This window comes from Rhinatrema bivittatum, chromosome 5 (genome assembly GCF_901001135.1).
Source record: "Rhinatrema bivittatum chromosome 5, aRhiBiv1.1, whole genome shotgun sequence".
NCBI lineage: Eukaryota > Metazoa > Chordata > Amphibia > Gymnophiona > Rhinatrematidae > Rhinatrema > Rhinatrema bivittatum.
In genome coordinates this window covers 249,000,838-249,019,051 of record NC_042619.1, presented here as the reverse complement: position 1 = coordinate 249,019,051, position 18,214 = coordinate 249,000,838, and the positions used below count along the sequence as shown (strand labels likewise).

The window sequence follows — 18,214 nt, the reverse complement described above, 5'->3', positions numbered from 1 at the left end:
CCTCTGAACCTGCCTCCCTCCATTTTCATATCATAAATATTTGTCCTAGAGGGTATTTTTCAATGGAAAACTTATCGTGCTGTAATTTATTGAAGCCTGACAAATATTTGAATGTTTCTATCATCCCCCGTCCGTTTTCTCCAGCAAGCACACAGCTGCAGTGTCTTGAGCCTCTCTTTAGGGATTGTGCGACAGGCCTTGTATCATTTTAGCAACCCTTTTCTAAGCCGCTTCCAGCCACAGGACACTCCAGCTGTAGGTGTGGGTGGGAGGAGGCGGCAATGAAAATGTCTGCTCTGGGGCCAGAAACCTAAGGTGATCAGGGATAATACAGATCAAAACCAGAGCCTGGAAATTGGCCTTGGTCTTCTTTTTTTCTGTAATTTTCTTTTACTGTTATTAGCATTGTGGAAATTTTTTTTTATGTTAAACTCGTCACGGATTGCTTTAGCAAACTCTGTAGAACTGTCATACAATAAAGTAACCTGAGCTTGGTATTGCAGAGCGGGGGGGGGGGGGGGCGCTCGGAGTCTGCCTCTTCAGCGCTGCCGGCAGCGAGGGGGCGGCCCGGCCCTCGCTTCCTCCCCACTGTTTCCTGACCTTTTTTTTTTATTTGCGAGCAGGAGAAGCGCTGCTGCCGGAAGTTCGTCGGCTCTCTGTCCCGAGCAGGAGCGGACAGGCCCGAGCCCCCGATGGGGGGCCGCGGGGTGGAGCTGCTGCTCGTCACGGCCAATGTGGGCTCCGTCTGTGACAAGGTGAGTGGCGGGCGGTGAGGTGAGGGGGGTACCCCCCATCCCCTTCCCCCGCGCCCCGGGCATTACCAGCTGCCCCCTGACCGCACGAGGGGAGAAGTCAGTCTAGAGCTACCGGGCTGGTTCGGTTGTGCCTCTACGCAGCCCCGCGGCCTTCTCTCGCAAACGGGTAACAGTGGCTCAGCTGCAGCCAAAACACTCCACGTGACATAAGTAATGGACCCGAACCGCAGAACCACGGTCCAGGTTATGTGCTCCGAATGATAACCTAGCGAGTCCGCGAAAACACAAATCACATTTTACCCATTCCTGTGAAGTTACTGATGGGGCAAGGCGGAAGTACTGATATCGGGGGTGGGGGCGGCAACTATTTTCTACCTGAGACCTAGAAGTAGCACGGAATAGAAAACCAAATGACTCTTTAGGAGGGTTAAACAGACTTATCAGTTTTGTTGCCTTCGGGTCTGCAAGTATAACTGGTTTCTATCATTCCTGTAAGCAAGGTTAAGAAGAAAGTGTAACCCTGGCTCATCCCAAGCCTGGAGAACAGAGAGGAAGGGGAGACCATAGCCCTGATTTATCTCAAGACTGGAGAATCAAGGTAAAGGGGAGACCATAGCCTCAGCTGATCCAAGCCTGGAGGCTAAACAGGAGTGGAAGAACATAGCCCTGGCTCATCCCAAGCCTGGAGACTAAAAGGGAAGGGGAGATTTTTGGCCTAGCTCACCCTCAACCTGGAGAATAGAAAGGAGAGGAAGACCACTCCCAGTAAGACTGTACCAAGTTACAATCCCACCATATATGAAAAAAAGATCCAGGTGCTTTATAGAGAAGCCAACAAGTGTCATCCACCTGAGGATAAATTTTATGCAATCCTACAATACCTTATAACCATTTTCCACAATTCGAGTGGAAAGTGAGCTTTTGGCTGTCCAGAGGAAGCGACCGTCCCAATCTGATTCATTTACCTCAGCTCCTAGATTTCTTTCTCACTCTTAAATATGTTTAGGTTTACTGAGTAATTCAGAATTAAGAAGAGCATACGTTTTGGAAATAAGCCCTTTGAGTTTAGAGCATAAAGTTTCAAAAGGAGAGAGATTTCTGGAGACTTCTTGCCTGATAATTTATCTAGGAAAAAGTGTCAGACTTGCAAATAAGCAATCCAGTGTTTCCTATAATTTTTGACAGGCTATGGGGCCGATGAAATAAATCTGCATGGAAAACAGGCACTTAGAGTTCAGCACCCGCTTTCCTAATGCAAGTCCAGCCACCTCTCCTGGGCGCACAATCAAATATTTAAATGAAGGGTCACGCTAAAAAGGAGGTGCTAGGAACAATTGTGCGCTCCTAACACCTTCTTGTAATGGGCGCCCAGGAGAGGTGGCTGTCATCTGGTTAGGGAAATGGGCGCTCATTATTTGAGCGTCCCTAAGCATGGCATGCCTTTTTTTTTTAAAGTTTTTCTTAAACATTCTTGGCCTTTTGGTTCCTCTGACTTAATATCACCACGATATTAAGTTGGAGGAAGTAGAGAAAAGCAGTATTTTCTGCTTTTCTGTACACTTTTTGGTCTGCTCAGAAATTAACGCCTGCTCTGGGCAGGCATTAATATCGGAGGGTAAAAATGTGCGCATTGGGCGCACTTTTTTTTTTTTTTAATCGGGAGAACAGCTAATAGCCTCATCATTTGTTTTGTGTTATATTTATAATTTTTAACTGTTCATTGTATGAATTTGTTACACTGTAAACCGGAATGAAGGCACTCTGCTATATTTCGGTATAAAAAAAGAATATAAATAAATAAATAAATAAACATGCATTTGCAATGATGAGCACTATTAGTTTCCCGGAAGATTGTACATGCATTTTGGATGCGCTAATCCCCTTCTAGAATAAAGGGTTGTGGACGCGCGGCCAAAACCCACGTCCAGCTTTGGGTTGAACAGTGCGCTCAGCTGAGTAAAGTGTATTGCATTGGCCCCTATATGTGCAAAAATTTTCTTTCATGCAACGTTTTATAAGCTGAGCTAAAATTTGTGCGCTATGAGCCAAGTGTGCCCGAGCAAGAATAATGCAAAAAAGATCAAATACTGAATGTTTTAATTAAAATAGTTAATAAAATAATTCTCCATTACTTAAATGATCATGAAGCAAGAATAGAGTAAATTGTCCTTTGTTTTTGCTGCAAAATTCATCTAATTCTACATGGCTAGGCACATAGTGAAGTAACACAAAACCCCGCAAAAAAAGACACTCAAAATCTATATGGCAAACCTATCATGATGTAACAATAGTAATGCCAAGGACTCAACCAACAACAACCCTGCTTGTGAAAAAGCAGCACTGTAAATATTACTTGGTCCCAGAATACCAATACACTACCTACTGGGAAAACAAAACAAACCCAATTGCTATAGATAACTACACGTTAGCAGAATCTCTCACCTTGGCACATACGCAGAACAGAGGCAGACCTTCACCAAATATAAAAAAAAGAATCACAAATTAGAACTAGCAATTTGCAGACAAAACTGAAATTGAAACCCCGAGAAGCCAGACTCTGTCTACAGTATAACAATGGAAAAACAGAAATATCACTTTCCTGTTCATACCCCAGATTAGTCCAGACAAGTGGGTTTTGCATCTCTACAGCAGATGGAGGCAGAGAATAAAAACTTTTCAGGTACTGCTACATAATCAAGAGTGCCACTTTCAGTCTCTCAATATTTCTTTGTCTCCAGCAGATGGTAGAGGTGCAATCCTATAGTCTGGAGTTTTGAACTTAAAAAAAAAAAAAGAAAATAGGAAAGAATTAGAGGAAGGAAGTTTTACTAAGAAGGGTGTGGCTCCTCAAGGAGTTAGGTTACTTCGTGGGCCATTCCTCGGATAGAGTAGAGTGAGTGGGGGGAGGTGTTGGATATCTCTGATCTGGCTTGGCCTTCATCTTCCAGAGGGAGGGAAAACCAGGGTCCTAGTTCCCCTTACAGCCTCTGTGTCCTCCTCACCCTCAGCTGTCAGCATCCAGAAGCAGGGAAGTATTCATTTTTCTTTTTTTGGCTTACCTTGTTTTGGTTTTTTTTTGGTTGCTGTTGCTTAAAAAAAAAAAAATAAAATAAAAGGAGAGGAGCTTGGCGGCTGGGCTGATTGTGCCAGAGGCGCGGGTGCTGTGCCGGGCAGCATTGGAGGTGTTTAGTGCGCTGGCTGGGGATTCCTTAGCAGCAGGAGCCTAACTTTATCACTGTCCGCGACATGATGGTGCCACCTGCTGAATGTGGAAAACTGTCAGGGCTGTGGCCTGAGGCGATCACGCCTCGACGCAGCCTCACTTTGCCCTGATTGTGCCTCCAGAGAGTTAGGGGCCTCCATGGGAGTCACTGATGGCGGTTGCTCTACCTGGTCATTCTCTCCTGTGCAGGAGACCCTGGGGGGGGGGGGGGGGGGGGAGAGGTTGGAGGAGATGGCAGCCATGTTGCCTCCATGTGGCAGAGGGAGCCACAGAACTCTCCCCCTCCACTTTCTCTGGTAGGTCAGCGCCCTATGGAGGACAAGGAAGGAAGGAGAGAATGATGAATAGGAGCTGGATCAAGAGTCCAGTGATGCCGAGGACTTCACAGATTTTGTCCTGCTCCTCCATAAAATTTGTTTAGCTAAAAGGGAAGCAGGATCTAAGCGCTCTGCCCCTCAGAAGTCCAAATGCTCGACTAAGAGGCCTAAAGTGGCTAGACGGTTAAGGTCAGGGGAAATTCTTTGGCTTCTGGGTCTGGGTCATCCCTTGGGTGATGAGGATGATACCTCGGATGAAGCAGAAGGTGCAGAAAGTCTGCAGGGTGGTCTGAGAGTTGATCTGGACAAGGATCCTGTGGACACAATAGCGGATACAATGCATGATGCTGAGGAGATCCCTGTCATGGAGGGGGATAATCCTAGGGTGATGAAATTGTTCTGTAAGGAGGAAATGTGGCCTCTAATCCCCTAGGTGTTGGAAGAGCTGGGGATCAAGGTCATGCAAGAAGATTCAGACAATGAGGGAATGAACCCTGGCCTGGATGGACTATGTGGGCCGTCTATGGTTTTTCCTTTACCAAAGAAAGTGACGAGGTTGGTCGACTGGAAGTGGGAATCTCCTGAGGTGGGCCTTAAGGTAGCCAGGGTTGTGGATAAGTTGTATCCCTTGCCGAAACAGACCTTGGAGCTTTAAAAGCTTTCTAATGTAGATGCGGTGGTGTCAGCAGTGACAAGAAGACTACCATCCCTGTGGCAGGATTGGCTGCGCTGAACGATGTCCAGGATCAGAAGTTGGAGATTCTCTTGAAGAGGCTGTTTGAGGTCTCAGCTTTAAGCCTTCATGTGATGGTCTGCAGGCGCCTGCTTGTGCTGGGTGCAGAAGGTACAGGAGAAGGAGTCAGGGACCGTGAACAGTTCCAGACAGGCCGCCCGCTTGGAAGCAGGAATTGCCTATGTGGCGGGTGCCCTATATGATATGGTCTGGACTTCCTCCTGAAATATGGTTTCCATGGTAGCAGCTCAAATACTCCTGTGGTTGCAGAATTGGTTGGCGGATGTGTGGTCTAAAGCGCAACTGTGTAACCTCCTTATTAAAGGAAAGCTGCTGTTTGGAGAGGATCTGGAACAGCTGCTGAAGCAGTTGGGGAAGTTGAAATGGACTAAGTTGCCCAAAGATAAGACTGGTAAGAAGACTTTTCTGCTGCACTCTCATTTTCGAGACGCAATGAGGTTTTGATCCAACAGGAGTTCTATACCTACAGTGCAAAAGCAAGGCTCAGGAAGGCAGCAGTCCTTGTGGGGGGTGCGTAGACCTTCCGTGATGGCTCCAGCCAAGGGACTAGAGAAGGTAAGGCCAGCCAATGAAGGCAGGCTGGTCCGCTCCTCCTTAGAAGCCATGAGAGGGAGACTATCCCTATCTTACGAGTAGTGCACCAGGATCACGTCAGACCAATGGGTTCTGGAGATGATAAGAGATGGCTACACCTTAGAATTTTCACGGACTATCAGAGAAGAATTATATGGTCTCCCATTGCTCTTCCCACATCAGTGTGGAACACATTGCAGTGGCTACAGAGTCTGAACTCTATTGTTCTGATTCCCCCTCAGGAGCAGAGACTAGGTAGGTGCTCAAGTGTATTTCATGGTTTCCAAGAAAGAGGGGACTTTTCAGTCCATCCTCGATCTACAGAAGGTCAATGTGGCACTGTGGATGCTGCGCTTTCATATGGAAATGCTGCGGATGATGATAGCAGTGGTTTGCAAGGGAGAGTTTCTGGCTTCGGATTTGACAGGGCCCTATCTACGTATTCCCATAAGATTTGGCCATCAGAGATTCCTGCGGTTCATGGTGCTAGGGGATCATTTTCAGTTTCGAGCTTTTCCCTTCGAGTTAGTGACCACACCATGGACTTTCATGAAAGTGATGGTTGTAGTAGTGGCGACACTCAGGAGGGAAGGAATCCTGGTGCACCTGTACCTGGATGATTGGCTCATCAGGACAAAGTCAGAATTGTAGTGTCGTCGCTCTGTTCGACGTGTTATAGAGTTGCTGCGCTCATTGGGCTAGGTGGTTAATTTGGTAAAATTCATATGAAACTGTCCCAGTCGTTGGAGTATCTGAGGGCTTGATTCGATACCCGCATTGTTTCTTACTGCAGAGTGGGTGCTCAGGTTGCAGGCTCAGGTGCTTCATCTTCTGTGACTTTCAGTTCCCAGAGTCTGGGACTATTTGCAGATCCTGGGTTTTATGGCATCTATGCTGGAGTTGGTTCCCTGGGCATTCGCTCCCATGCAACCTCTCCAGAGGGCACTTTTATCCCATTGGAGTCCGCTCTCGGAGGAATTTCAGCTTCTTTTGCTACTTTAGGGGGACACCAGGTCCAGTCTCTCGTGGTGGTTGTCTCATTCTAGTTTGGAGAAAGGGGTGTACCTGAAGGTTCCAGACTGAGTTGTGATCACGGATACCAGCCTCGGAGGTTGGGAGGCAGTATGTCAAGGATGGACAGCCCAAGGTCAGTGGTTGCTGTGGAAGTGTCCTGGTCAATCAACCAGTTAGAAACGAGAGTAGTTCGCAAGGCATTTCTCGCCTTTCTTCCCCTCATTCAGGGATGGACAGTGCGAGCGTTCTCAGGCAATGCGACCGGTGGCATTCATCAAGACAAAACAAAGAGTCACCTGGTGGCTCAGGAGGCTTAGGAGTTGTTTATCTAGGCAGAGAAGCATCTAGTGGGAGAAGTGGTATCTCATGTAGCCAGCGTGGACAATGTGCAGGCAGAGTATCTCAGCAGATAGCAGCTGGATCCAGGGGAGTGGGAGTTGTCAGCGGAGTCCTTTGCCCTTATCCATGCCAGGTGGGGCAGGCCGCAGTTGGACCTCATGACAGTTTGAGGGAATGCCAAGGTGGATCGGTTTTTCAGCCGCCGGAGGGAGGTTGGTTTCCAGGGAATCGATGCTCTGGTTCAGCCATGGCCGACAAAGCTTCTGCTGTGTGTTTCCCCCGTGGCCTCTCTTAGGCTGGGTATTGCATCGCATCGAATGTCATCCAGGCAGGTTGATCCTCTTGGCACCAGAATGGCTGCATCAGCCGTGGTTTGCAGATCTGGTTCATCTCACTGTAGATGATCCCATTTGCTTAGCCCATTTGCACAAGCTGTGACGACAGGGGCCCATCTTTTCAGAGCGAGCAGATCACTTTTGTCTATCAGCTTGGCTTTTGAAAGGCAACAGTTTCGCTTGAAGGGGCATTTGGAGCCAGTAATTGCCACTTTGCATCAGGCTAGGAGGCTTCCACTTCTTTGGATTTTATTTGGGTTTGGAGAATATTTGAATTGTGGTGTTTGGAGAACAGGCTGCTGCCATTGCAGATAGATGTTCCTTAGGTCTTAACCTTTTTGCAAAGTGGCTTGTCTATAATTTGCTCTGAGTGCAGGCGGCAGCCTTAGGTTGTCTTCCAGGAAAGCTGTAGGGGAGGCCATTTGGCGTCCCATCTGGATTTCGTGTGTTTTCTGAAGGGGGCGAAGCATTTGCACCTGCTGATTCAGAGGATGTGTCCAGCGTGGAACCCTAATCTGGTCCTTCGAGTTCTTTGTGTTCCTCCCTTTGAACCGATGAGAAGGGAATCTTTGAAAGATCTTTCCCTGAAGGCCGTTTTCTTGGTAACTATTTGTTCGGCTAGGCAGAATTTGGAGCTTAAAGAATTATTGTGTAGAGATCCCTTTCTGTGCATTTTGGAAGATGGGGTATCATTATGTACAGTCCCTTCTTTCTTGCCGAAAGTCGTTTCCTCGTTTCATCTCAACTAGATGGTGGAGCTGCCGGCTTTCTAGCTTTTGAAGTCTGATACGCCTCGTGCAAAGGAGCTCTACTTATTTGGATGTACAGCGAGTTCTCGTACAATATCCTAAGGTGCCAAATGCTTTCCAGAGATCAGATCATCTCTTTGTCTTATTTAGTGGAGCAAAGAAGGGGAAGTAAAGCTTCCAAGGGCATGATTGAATGATGGTTGAAGGAAGTGATTTTTTTCAGCCTATATCTGTAAGAGTCGATCTGTCCTGGAGGGGTTGCGGGCGCTTTGTACTAGGGCGCAGCAAACCTCCTGGGCAGAATGTCAGCTGGTATTTTCACAGGAGATTTGTTTGGTGGAGGCATTTATTTTATTTATTTAGATTTTTATATTCTGCTTTTCACACTTTTTTCAGTGCTTCAGCGTGGATTATATTCAGGTACTGTAGGTATTTTCCTATCCCGAGAGGGCTTACAATCTAAATTTGTACCTGAGGCAATGGAGGGTAAAGTGACTTGCCCAAGATCACAAGTAGCAACAGTGGGACTTGAACCCTGGTCTCCTGGTTCGTAGCCTGCTGTGCTAACCACTAGGCTTCTCCTTACACTTTTACCAAACATTACCATCTGGATGTCTGTGCACTAGAAGAGGCTGTGTTTGGGGAAAGTGTATTGTGCGCAGGTCTTTCTGGTTCCTGCCCAGTGTAGAGGGGTTTGTGTACATTCCACTTGTCTGGAATGATCTGGGGTATGAACAGGAAAGGAAACCATAATTTTCGTTCCTGTTATACCCCAGATCAGTCCAGAAGCCCATACCCTTGATTTTTTTGAAAGACCTTCCTCGCTTCTGGATGTTGCTCATGCAGTTTTTAGTCAAATGCAGACTTACAAACAACTTTCAAAGATTGTCCATAGGTTACACAGTTAAGGTTGCAAATTCTAATGACCCTTGTTATGAGAGAAGGGGTCCTAGTTTTAAGGGGCTCCAACTTTAAGAACATAAGAAATTGCCATGTTGGGTCAGACCAAGGGTCCATCAAGCCCAGCATCCTGTTTCCAACAGAGGCCAAAACCAGGCCACAAGAACCTGGCAATTACCCAAACACTAAGAAGATCCCATGCTACTGATGCAATTAATAGCACTGGCTATTCCCTAAGTAAAATTGATTAATAGCCATTAATGGACTTCTCCTCCAAGAACTTATCCAAACCTTTTTTGAACCCAGCTACACTAACTGCACTAACCACATCCTCTGGCAACAAATTCCAGAGCTTTATTGTGCATTGAGTGAAAAAGAAATTTCTCTGATTAGTCTTAAATGTACTACTTGCTAACTTCATGGAATGCCCCCTAGTCCTTCTATTATTCGAAAGTGTAAATAACCGAGTCACATCTACTCGTTCAAGACCTCTCATGATCTTAAAGACCTCTATCATATCCCACCTCAGCCGTCTCTTCTCCAAGCTGAACAGCCCTAACCTCTTCAGCCTTTCCACATAGGAGAGCTGTTCCATCCCCTTTATCATTTTGGTTGCCCTTCTCTGTACCTTCTCCATCGCAACTATATCTTTTTTGAGATGCGGCGACCAGAATTGTACACAGTATTCAAGATGCGGTCTCACCATGCAGCGATACAGAGGCATTATGACATTTTCCGTTCTATTAACCATTCCCTTCCTAATAATTCTTAACATTCTATTTGCTTTTTTGACTGCTGCAGTGCACTGAGCCGACGATTTTAAAGTATTATCCACTATGATGCCTAGATCCTGGGTGGCAGCTCCTAATATGGAACCTAACATCTTGTAACTACAGCAAGGGTTATTTTTCCCTATATGCAACACCTTGCACTTGTCCACATTAAATTTCATCTGCCATTTGGATGCCCAATCATCCAGTCTTGCAAGGTCCTCCTGTAATGTATCACAGTCTGCTTGTGATTTAACTACTCTGAATAATTTTGTATCATCCGCAAATTTGATAACCTCACTCGTCATATTCCTTTCCAGATCATTTATATATATATTGAAAAGCACCGGTCCAAGTACAGATCCCTGAGGCACTCCACTGTTTACCCTTTTCCACTGAGAAAATTGACCATTTAATCCTACTCTCTGTTTCCTGTCTTTTAACCAGTTTGTAATCCACGAAAGGACATCGCCTCCTATCCCATGACGTTTTAGTTTTCGTAGAAGCCTCTCATGAGGGACTTTGTCAAACGCCTTCTGAAAATCCAAATACACTACATCTACCGGTTCACCTTTATCCACATGTTTATTAACCCCTTCAAAAAAAAGAAGCAGATTTGTTAGGTAAGACTTCCTTTGGGTAAATCCATGTTGACTGTGTCTCATTAAATCATGTCTTTCTATATGCTCTACGATTTTGATCTTGAGAATAGTTTCCACTATTTTTCCCGGCACTGAAGACAGGCTCACTGGTCTATAGTTACCTGGATCGCCCCTGGAGCCTTTTTTAAATATTGGTTACATTGGCCACTCTCCAGTCTTCAGGTACAATGGATGATTTTAATGATAGGTTACAAATTTTAACTAATAGATCAGAAATTTCATTTTTGAGTTCCTTCAGAACCCTAGGATGCATACCATCCAGTCCAGGTGATTTGCTACTCTTTAGTTTGTCAATCTGGCCTACTACATCTTCCAGGTTCACAGTGATTTTGTTCAGTTCGTCTGACTCATCACCCCTGAAAACCATCTCCGGAACTGGTATCTCCCCAACATCCTCATTAGTAAACACGAAGGCAAAGAATTCATTTAGTCTTTCTGCAATGGTCTTATCTTCCCTAAGAGCCCCTTTAACCCCTCTGTCATCTAATGGTCCAACCGACTCCCTCACAGGTTTCTTGCTTTGGATGTATTTAAAAAAGTTTTTATTATGAGTTTTTGCCTCTATGGCCAACTTCATTTCAAATTCTCTCTTCGCCTGTCTTATCAATGTTTTACACTTACCTTGACAATGCTTATATTTTATCCTATTTTCTTCAGATGGATCCTTCTTCCAATTTTTGAAGGTTGTTTTTTTGGCTAAAATAGCCTCTTTCACCTCACCTTTTAACCATGACGGTAATCATTTTGCCTTCCTTCCACCTTTCTTAATGCGCGGAATACATATGGACTGCGCCTCTAGGATTGTGTTTTTAAACAATGTCCAAGCCTGTTGAACACTTTTAACCTTTGCAGCTGCACCTTTCATTTTTTTTCTAACTATTTTCCTCATTTTATCAAAGTTTCCCTTTTTAAAATTTAGTGTTAGAGCTGCAGATTTACTTATTGTCCCCCTTCCAGTTATTAGTTTAAATTTGATCATGTTATGATCACTGTTGCCAAGTGGCCCCACCACCGTTATTTCTCTCACCAAATCTTGCGTTCCACTAAGAATTAAATCTAAAATAGCTCTCTCTCTTGTTGGTTCCTGAACCAATTGCTCCATGAAGCAATCATTTATTACATCCAGGAACTTTATGTCTCTAGCAAGTCCTGATGTTACATTTACCCAGTCAATATTGGGGTAATTGAAATCTCCCATTATTATTGCACTGCCAAATTGCTTTGCTTCCCTGATTTCTCTTAGCATGTCATCATCTGTCTGACCATTTTGTCCAGGTGGATGGTAGTATACTCCTATCACTATACTCTTACCCAACAAACATGGGATTTCTACCCATATAGATTCTACTGAGCATTTACTCTCTTGTATGATCTTTATCCTGTTGGACTCTATACCCTCCCGGACATAAAGTGCCACACCCCCACCAAGTTGATCCTCCCTATCATTGCGATATAATTTGTACCCTGATATAGCACTGTCCCATTGGTTATCCTCCTTCCACCAAGTCTCTGTGATGCCAATTATGTCACTCATCATTTGCTGCTATACGCTCTAACTCTCCCATCTTACTTTGAGTCTCTGCTCGCCCAGACTTATTTGGATTTTTTCAGATTAGACATCTTGGCTTGGGTACAGGTCAATACTGAGGGACTGCAGGTAGCAGTGCCTGAAATGTTTTTATTCTCTGCCTCCATCTGCTGGTAGGGATGCAAAACCCACTTGTCTGGAGTGATCTGTGATATTCCAGGAACAAAAATTAGAGATAAGAACCAATTTTCCTATTCCTCATAAAACAATAAAATCAAGGAACGTAAATTATCAATTATAACAGTAAAACCATACTAATAAAAGAATAAATATTTCAAAACTACTGATGAATAGAATAACATCCATTAATTAAAGTCAAATACATTTTTTTAAATTTCCCAAGCATCAATAAAATATTTCAAAACAGTAAACAATCAAATAACTCTCAACAATTAAAATTAATAAGGATTATAAAATCCCTGGTGTCCATACCTGGGAACTTGATTTCCAGTCACCCTGAGATTGTCGAGGATGCAGGGGCGATAAACTTTATCCTCTCTCTTTCACATACACACACTCGCAAGTATATTCTCACACGCACACACACATGCTGTCATACACACCCCACATTTTCTGTCTTTCACAGACACACTCTCATACCCAGGTTTTTAGACCCTCTCTCCTTTCCCCTTCTACCAAGCATACACAGGCCCTCACTCTCACTGATTCGCTCATGTACACACATGCACTCACTCTTACTGTCTCTCACATACACACACAAACATGACTCACTCTCACTGGCTCCCTCAGACACCTCCCCCAGGCAAGCTCTCATTCATTCGCACACATACACAGACTCCCAGGCAGGCACCTATTCATTCTCACCCCCCCCCCCCCCACCAAGATAGGCTACTATTCATTCATTCTCATACACACACACTCTCCAGGCACATTCTCCTCACTTTCTTTGACCGGCAGCCTCAGAGCCTCTCTTACTCCTTTGCTGCTGCTCTCAACGTTTCCGCATACCTATTTGGGAGGAACCAGTTATTGCTACAGAAGCTTGTTCTGCTGATCATCCTCTGTACAGGCTCCATGGTATTAAAATTTTCTTGAGCTAGCATTTCCTCCATGCTGATCTCGTGCATTGCAAGGTCAGCATAGAGAAAGTGCTGCCCTCATGAATTTTTAATACTGCAGGGCCAGTACAGATGATGAGGTGGGCTCGGTTCTCTGCTCCCGGTGGTCCTGATGTGCAGCTTCTTATTTCTTCAGCTGCCGGTAAGATGAAGTTCACCGGCGGCCGTATGGGTCTCTCTCCCTGTTTTTCAGCTGCTGGGAGAGGAGACCCGAGCTTATGCATGCTGCTCTGTTGTGTGTGCAGAGTCTTTGTGCGCATCTTACAGGGAACAGTGAAGCAAACCAAGAGAGCATATTTCTCCACAGGACCCTTAAAATCTACCACGTCTTATTTACAGACAGTTGGCTCAACCATACCAATCCCATATTCCCTCATTGCTGAAAAGTAGTACAAAAAATACCTAGTACAAAGGCCTTAGTAAACTATATTTGAGTAAGAGGGGAACAGGCCCGATTACCAGTCAACACAGTTCTATAGGTCCCCCAGAGCTTAACGGGTCAGCTGCATAAAAGGATTACTCAATTAATATCCTGGGAAGCTGTTGGCAACCAAATATGTAGATATATAGGGAGGCTTCCCACAAAGAACTGTTCTAACTTAATCCACTGTTATTTCCCTGCCAAGCATACAGCGTACGTAATTGTGCAGCTACATAATAGTATTTTACATTTAGGACTGCCAGCTCCCCTTGCTGTCTGCTACTGTTCTTGAACACAGGAAATGCATCTCCCACTCTCACTGGGGACAAGTATTTTTTTTGTTTTGTTTTGTTTTTTTACATTTCCCTGAGCACAGCATGGCTGCCTGCCACTGTCCTGAGAGCACAGGTTTTTTAAAATACTGTTCCCTGGGCACTGGATTGGGTGTCTGGCATGCAGAGGTGCTGATGGAGGCCTCCTTTTTTCTGCCTTGGCATAAACATTTTATTATGCCGGTTCCTGGGCACAGGTGCCACCTTTGTTCCTTGGGCACTGGTGGGAGTGATAGTTTGGTGTTGTCATTCTTATCTGTTCATGTAATGAATACATTTTCTGCTTTCTCACACCAGCCAGAAGAGCTTCAGGAAAACTGGCTGCAAGAGCTATATAAGGTAAGAAAGAGGCTCCCAAGTTCTCTCAGGAGCTTAATACCTTTTGGAAAACTCCAGAGAGCTCATTGCAAAGCAGTGATTTATAAATTAAGAGTTATGCCTTTAAGGCTTCTTCTGAGTTCTGCTGTTCTAGGCTTGTTCCTCTCTGGATAGCTGTCTTTTAGAGGGCATGTTCTCCCATGTCACCAGTCCACTTTCATTGGTGACCATAACATAAGCAGCAAAAATTCTGCATAATTGTGGTACAGTGAGGTAAAAACATAAAATGATCTTCAAGGGCCATTTAGTTGTATGTATTCGTATCTGCATTTGATATAGAGAAGCCCCTTTTTGTTGGGGACCATAACATAAGAAGTGCCATACTGAGTCAGACCCATGATCCGATGAGCCCAGCATCCTGTCTCTGACATTGGTCAGTCCAGGTCCCTTGGAAGTACCCAATAGATCCTAATGGTTAGATTGTTCTCTGTTGTTTACTCCCAGAAGAGGTGGTGACCCCGCCCAAGTTTATCATACCAATAATTGTAAAGGGGCCTGTTCTCCTGAAACTTGTCCAAATCTTTTATTCAGCCCAGTTATCCTTCTGGATGGCCACTAGGCAGCAGTCTAACTTATGTACTGATTTCTCGTTGCTAGCACTTGAGGTGCTCCTCAGCCCCACCCCGTAACAACCCAAACCCCTCCTGCAGCCTTATGGATTGCGTTTGAATGAGCCTCATATCAGTCTAATGTCTTTCCAGTATTCAGTTATTTCATAAAGAATCGAAGGCCTCACTTTTTGCTCGAGGGCTGAATATAGTCATCCCAGGTCCTCAAGAAAGCTTGTTTTTACCCAGGTGACTCCACTGATGCCATTTTCTCCATCGGCAAAACACCATGCAATGCATTCCTCCATTGCCAAAAAGATGGAGGTTCTGTCTCCCTCCAAGCCCTCAAAATCTCTCTCTTGCCTATTAAGCACGCTTTCCTAACAAAAAGCCTCTAGTTTTTACCTTTGATCCCTAGAAACACAGGCGCATTAAAGATTACCCTCTCAATGGTGTCACCCTTTGTCCCAATATCTGACTTAGATAATTCTCTATCCTACTCCCGTATGACTGAACAGGACCAGAAAAAAATATCCCACAGTCCTGCTTTCTGCTTACATTGCTAACGCTGCTCAGTTTGCCTGCTTTGTGTATGTCTAGTGGCGATAAAGAAGCAATAAGTAACAGCTCAGGTTACACGTGCACTGTGCACTGCCTTGTAAAAGGTCTCTGGTTTGAGGCGCAGGTTGGGTTTTCCACCCCCTGTAAGCTGTGGAGTCATGGTCATTGCTAAAGTGTGAGTGCTATCATGACCCATGATTGTGGGATTCTGGAAGGAACCTTGTTGCATGGCCACTGGCCCTGGACCGTCGCCACGGTGACCGGCCTATATGTAAGAGTGGAGACAAAGGAGGGGGAAAAGATCCCTGGGAGTGTGCGAGTGAAGGCCCGGGGTGCCAGATCCCAGCCCCGGTCCTGGCTCGATTTGAGCTGGAAGCAAACCGCTGGGGGTTGAAAAAAAGAAAAGAGTACTACAGTGAGGGATGGGAGTGGTTGTCCCGCATGATTCCATTCCATACATTTACTTCATGGTCAGCTCACTTGTGCTTAGTCTGGTTTCTGAAACTGACCCATTCAGCATCTCATCCCGTAACGGCACGGAAAACCGTGGCCTCCTCACTGCTGTCATGCACTTGTCAGTCAGGGCAGGGTTTTGGATGTTTCTGGATGACCTAGGGTGAGTAATGTGATTTCTCTCAGGCTGTGCGCAGGTACAGACCTCTCTTCTTGGCACTGCATTGGCAAGAGGTTGGCGGCAAGGACTATCAGCAGAACATGAAGCGAGTTGATGACTTTGTTAGGTAAAAAAAAAGTTTTAAGTCTTTATTAAGTTATGAAATATTTTCTTCTCTTTTGATGCTTTCTACCCGCCTGCCATAGGCAGAGGAGGGAACAAGACCCTGATGAGGTATTGGCGGAAATCTCCTTTCCCTGTCCAGGTCTGGGTGGAGCTTATCTTTTCTTGCCAGGGTGCTAGGAGAGGGTTCCTTTTGCCTGCTCTGGTGCTGGTGGAGGTCCCCATTTCCTACCAAATTACTGGAAGAGTTTCCTCCTTTTCCTATAAAGCTGATGGTGAATGCCCCGAGGTGCTGACGGGGAATCTCCTTTTCCTGCCAAGGTGCTTGTAGTGTTACTGGAATTCTTTTTAGGTCTTTTTATGCTATAAGGGGCTAAAAACTCAGTACCAGCAAAATAATAGGACCTGAAGGGTCTCTGATTGTTTCTTATATCCCTTTTCAGACTTATCTGAGAGACCATTTGTTTATTGTATAGGCAGCTGAGTCAAATGAATTTCTTCCTATATCCTCAGAAGAAAGGTTAACCTTGGATAAGCCAGAATACCGGTTCCAAGGTACAAAAATATTTACAGTATAAACCAGCAAAGTTGGCAACACTTCAGCGACTATATTCTCAATAGTTCTTGATTGGCCACGTCAAGGAATACACAGGCAATTCCTGCAGCCCTTCAGACCTGTAAAATACCTCATAACGTATCCACTGAGAACGTGAGAGATGCTGCGTTCATCTAACATCCTCATTTTATTCACAACAAAGCAGATAGTGATTGTAAAAGCTACCAGGAAGCCTGTCTTTAATTTTAGTACAAGCCAAGCTTAAGTATTTAACAAATACCATAACAATTACAATAATACATAAATCAACAAAAAGAAAAGAGAGAAAGAACCCTCAGTATCCAGGGTTCTGTTGCTGCTCTTACCTTCAATGTTTTAATTGTACTTTTCTTGCTTTTGAACCATCCGATGCCAAAGCAAAATGGAGAACCATGCATCGTCCCGACTGTCGCTTTAGTCGAGTTGTGACATGGAGGAGTTGGGGACATTGACCAGGGGGGGTCTCTCCTGGCATCAGAGCCTGGGTTGTCTGCCGGAACGCTGTGCCTGGGCTATTTGTGCTCTCTCTGGTGATGCTGACTCCTTGGGTTCCCTGTCCTGTGCTCTATGATGGCTTCTCTCCCAGAGGGATGAAATGTTGGAAAAGCTTTACACCCCTTGCCATCAGATTATTTTGAAGATCACCCATGAAAGTTACCCTGGAACTGTTGTGGAGTGCAGTTAAGGACATTAAACTGGTACTGTCTCCCCTTTCATTTCTATGAAAGCATCAGCTGCAGATTTGAAGCTTAATGTGAACTCTCATGCCTTTTTTTATCCAATCTTTGGGGGAAAAATGGTAAGATGACATTATATTACAATTTTCTAGCTCACAGCTTGTAAATTAGGCATCAGTAAAAGGCAGTGTTGTGCCAAGAAAAAAGTAGGAATCTATAGAGAATACCTTAAAACAGAAGAGTTTGAAAGCGGTTAACTTTCTGAGGATCTCGACGATGTTTGGTATTGAGCTATTTCAAGATATGTGTTAAAGTAATATTTCTTCACTTTTTTTTGATGCCAGGGACTGGCTGCCTGGCAGAGTTGGGGGGAGACACCTGAAGAATAGGAAAGGACTGAAGAGCATGGGGTCCCTTCTGTGGATAAATTGTGGGGGAAAGGGGTTACACTTCCCTACCCCCTGTTTTGGGATTCTCCCCAATCTCAATCCAGCCACTCCCTAATGTTTTAATTGCAAAAGTTATGACAAAAGAGATGTACTTTTTACACCAAGAAGGGGAGGGGAAAAAATCAGGTCTCATTCTGGAGGACACCGTTACCAGGGGCTAAAACGACTTACATTGGTGGCAATAGGGGTAGATGCTGTCTCTCTAAGGGGCCTAGTGCTTGCAGGAGCTTTCATGGCTGTATAATCAGCAACACATTGGTTTTTTTTTTTTGTTGGGTGCATTCCGGGACTCAGCTAAACCCAATGTTCATTTATAGTGTGCTGGTCCAGTCAGCTGTTCGACGTCTCTGGCAGTGAAGAGCCAGAGTCCTGGCAGACTGTCCCTGCACTCAGAAGCCGCAGCAGCAGCGTGCAGTGCTGTGGGGCCTGGGCTGAAGCCACTAGCAGGACATTTTAGCC

At 45.0% G+C, this 18,214-nt stretch overlaps 1 protein-coding gene across 8 annotated transcripts in view; it reads left to right on the top strand.

The window, feature by feature from the left end:
- The first annotated feature begins 219 nt into the window (after positions 1-219).
- LOC115092639 (type I inositol 1,4,5-trisphosphate 5-phosphatase-like) overlaps positions 220-18,214 on the top strand; it is an 82,280-nt gene continuing 64,285 nt past the window's right edge. For 3 of the 8 annotated variants that reach the window (XM_029603739.1, XM_029603741.1, XM_029603738.1), the window contains exons 1-4: positions 220-315; positions 624-755; positions 14,109-14,150; positions 15,938-16,038. In XM_029603739.1, the coding sequence (XP_029459599.1) occupies positions 693-755; positions 14,109-14,150; positions 15,938-16,038 (206 nt within the window). In that variant the 5' untranslated portion in view covers positions 220-315; positions 624-692. Of the gene's footprint in view, positions 316-623; positions 756-1,251; positions 1,354-14,108; positions 14,151-15,937; positions 16,039-18,214 lie in introns of those variants that run through there. The other 5 variants (XM_029603744.1, XM_029603742.1, XM_029603743.1 and 2 more) reach the window with 5 other exon arrangements.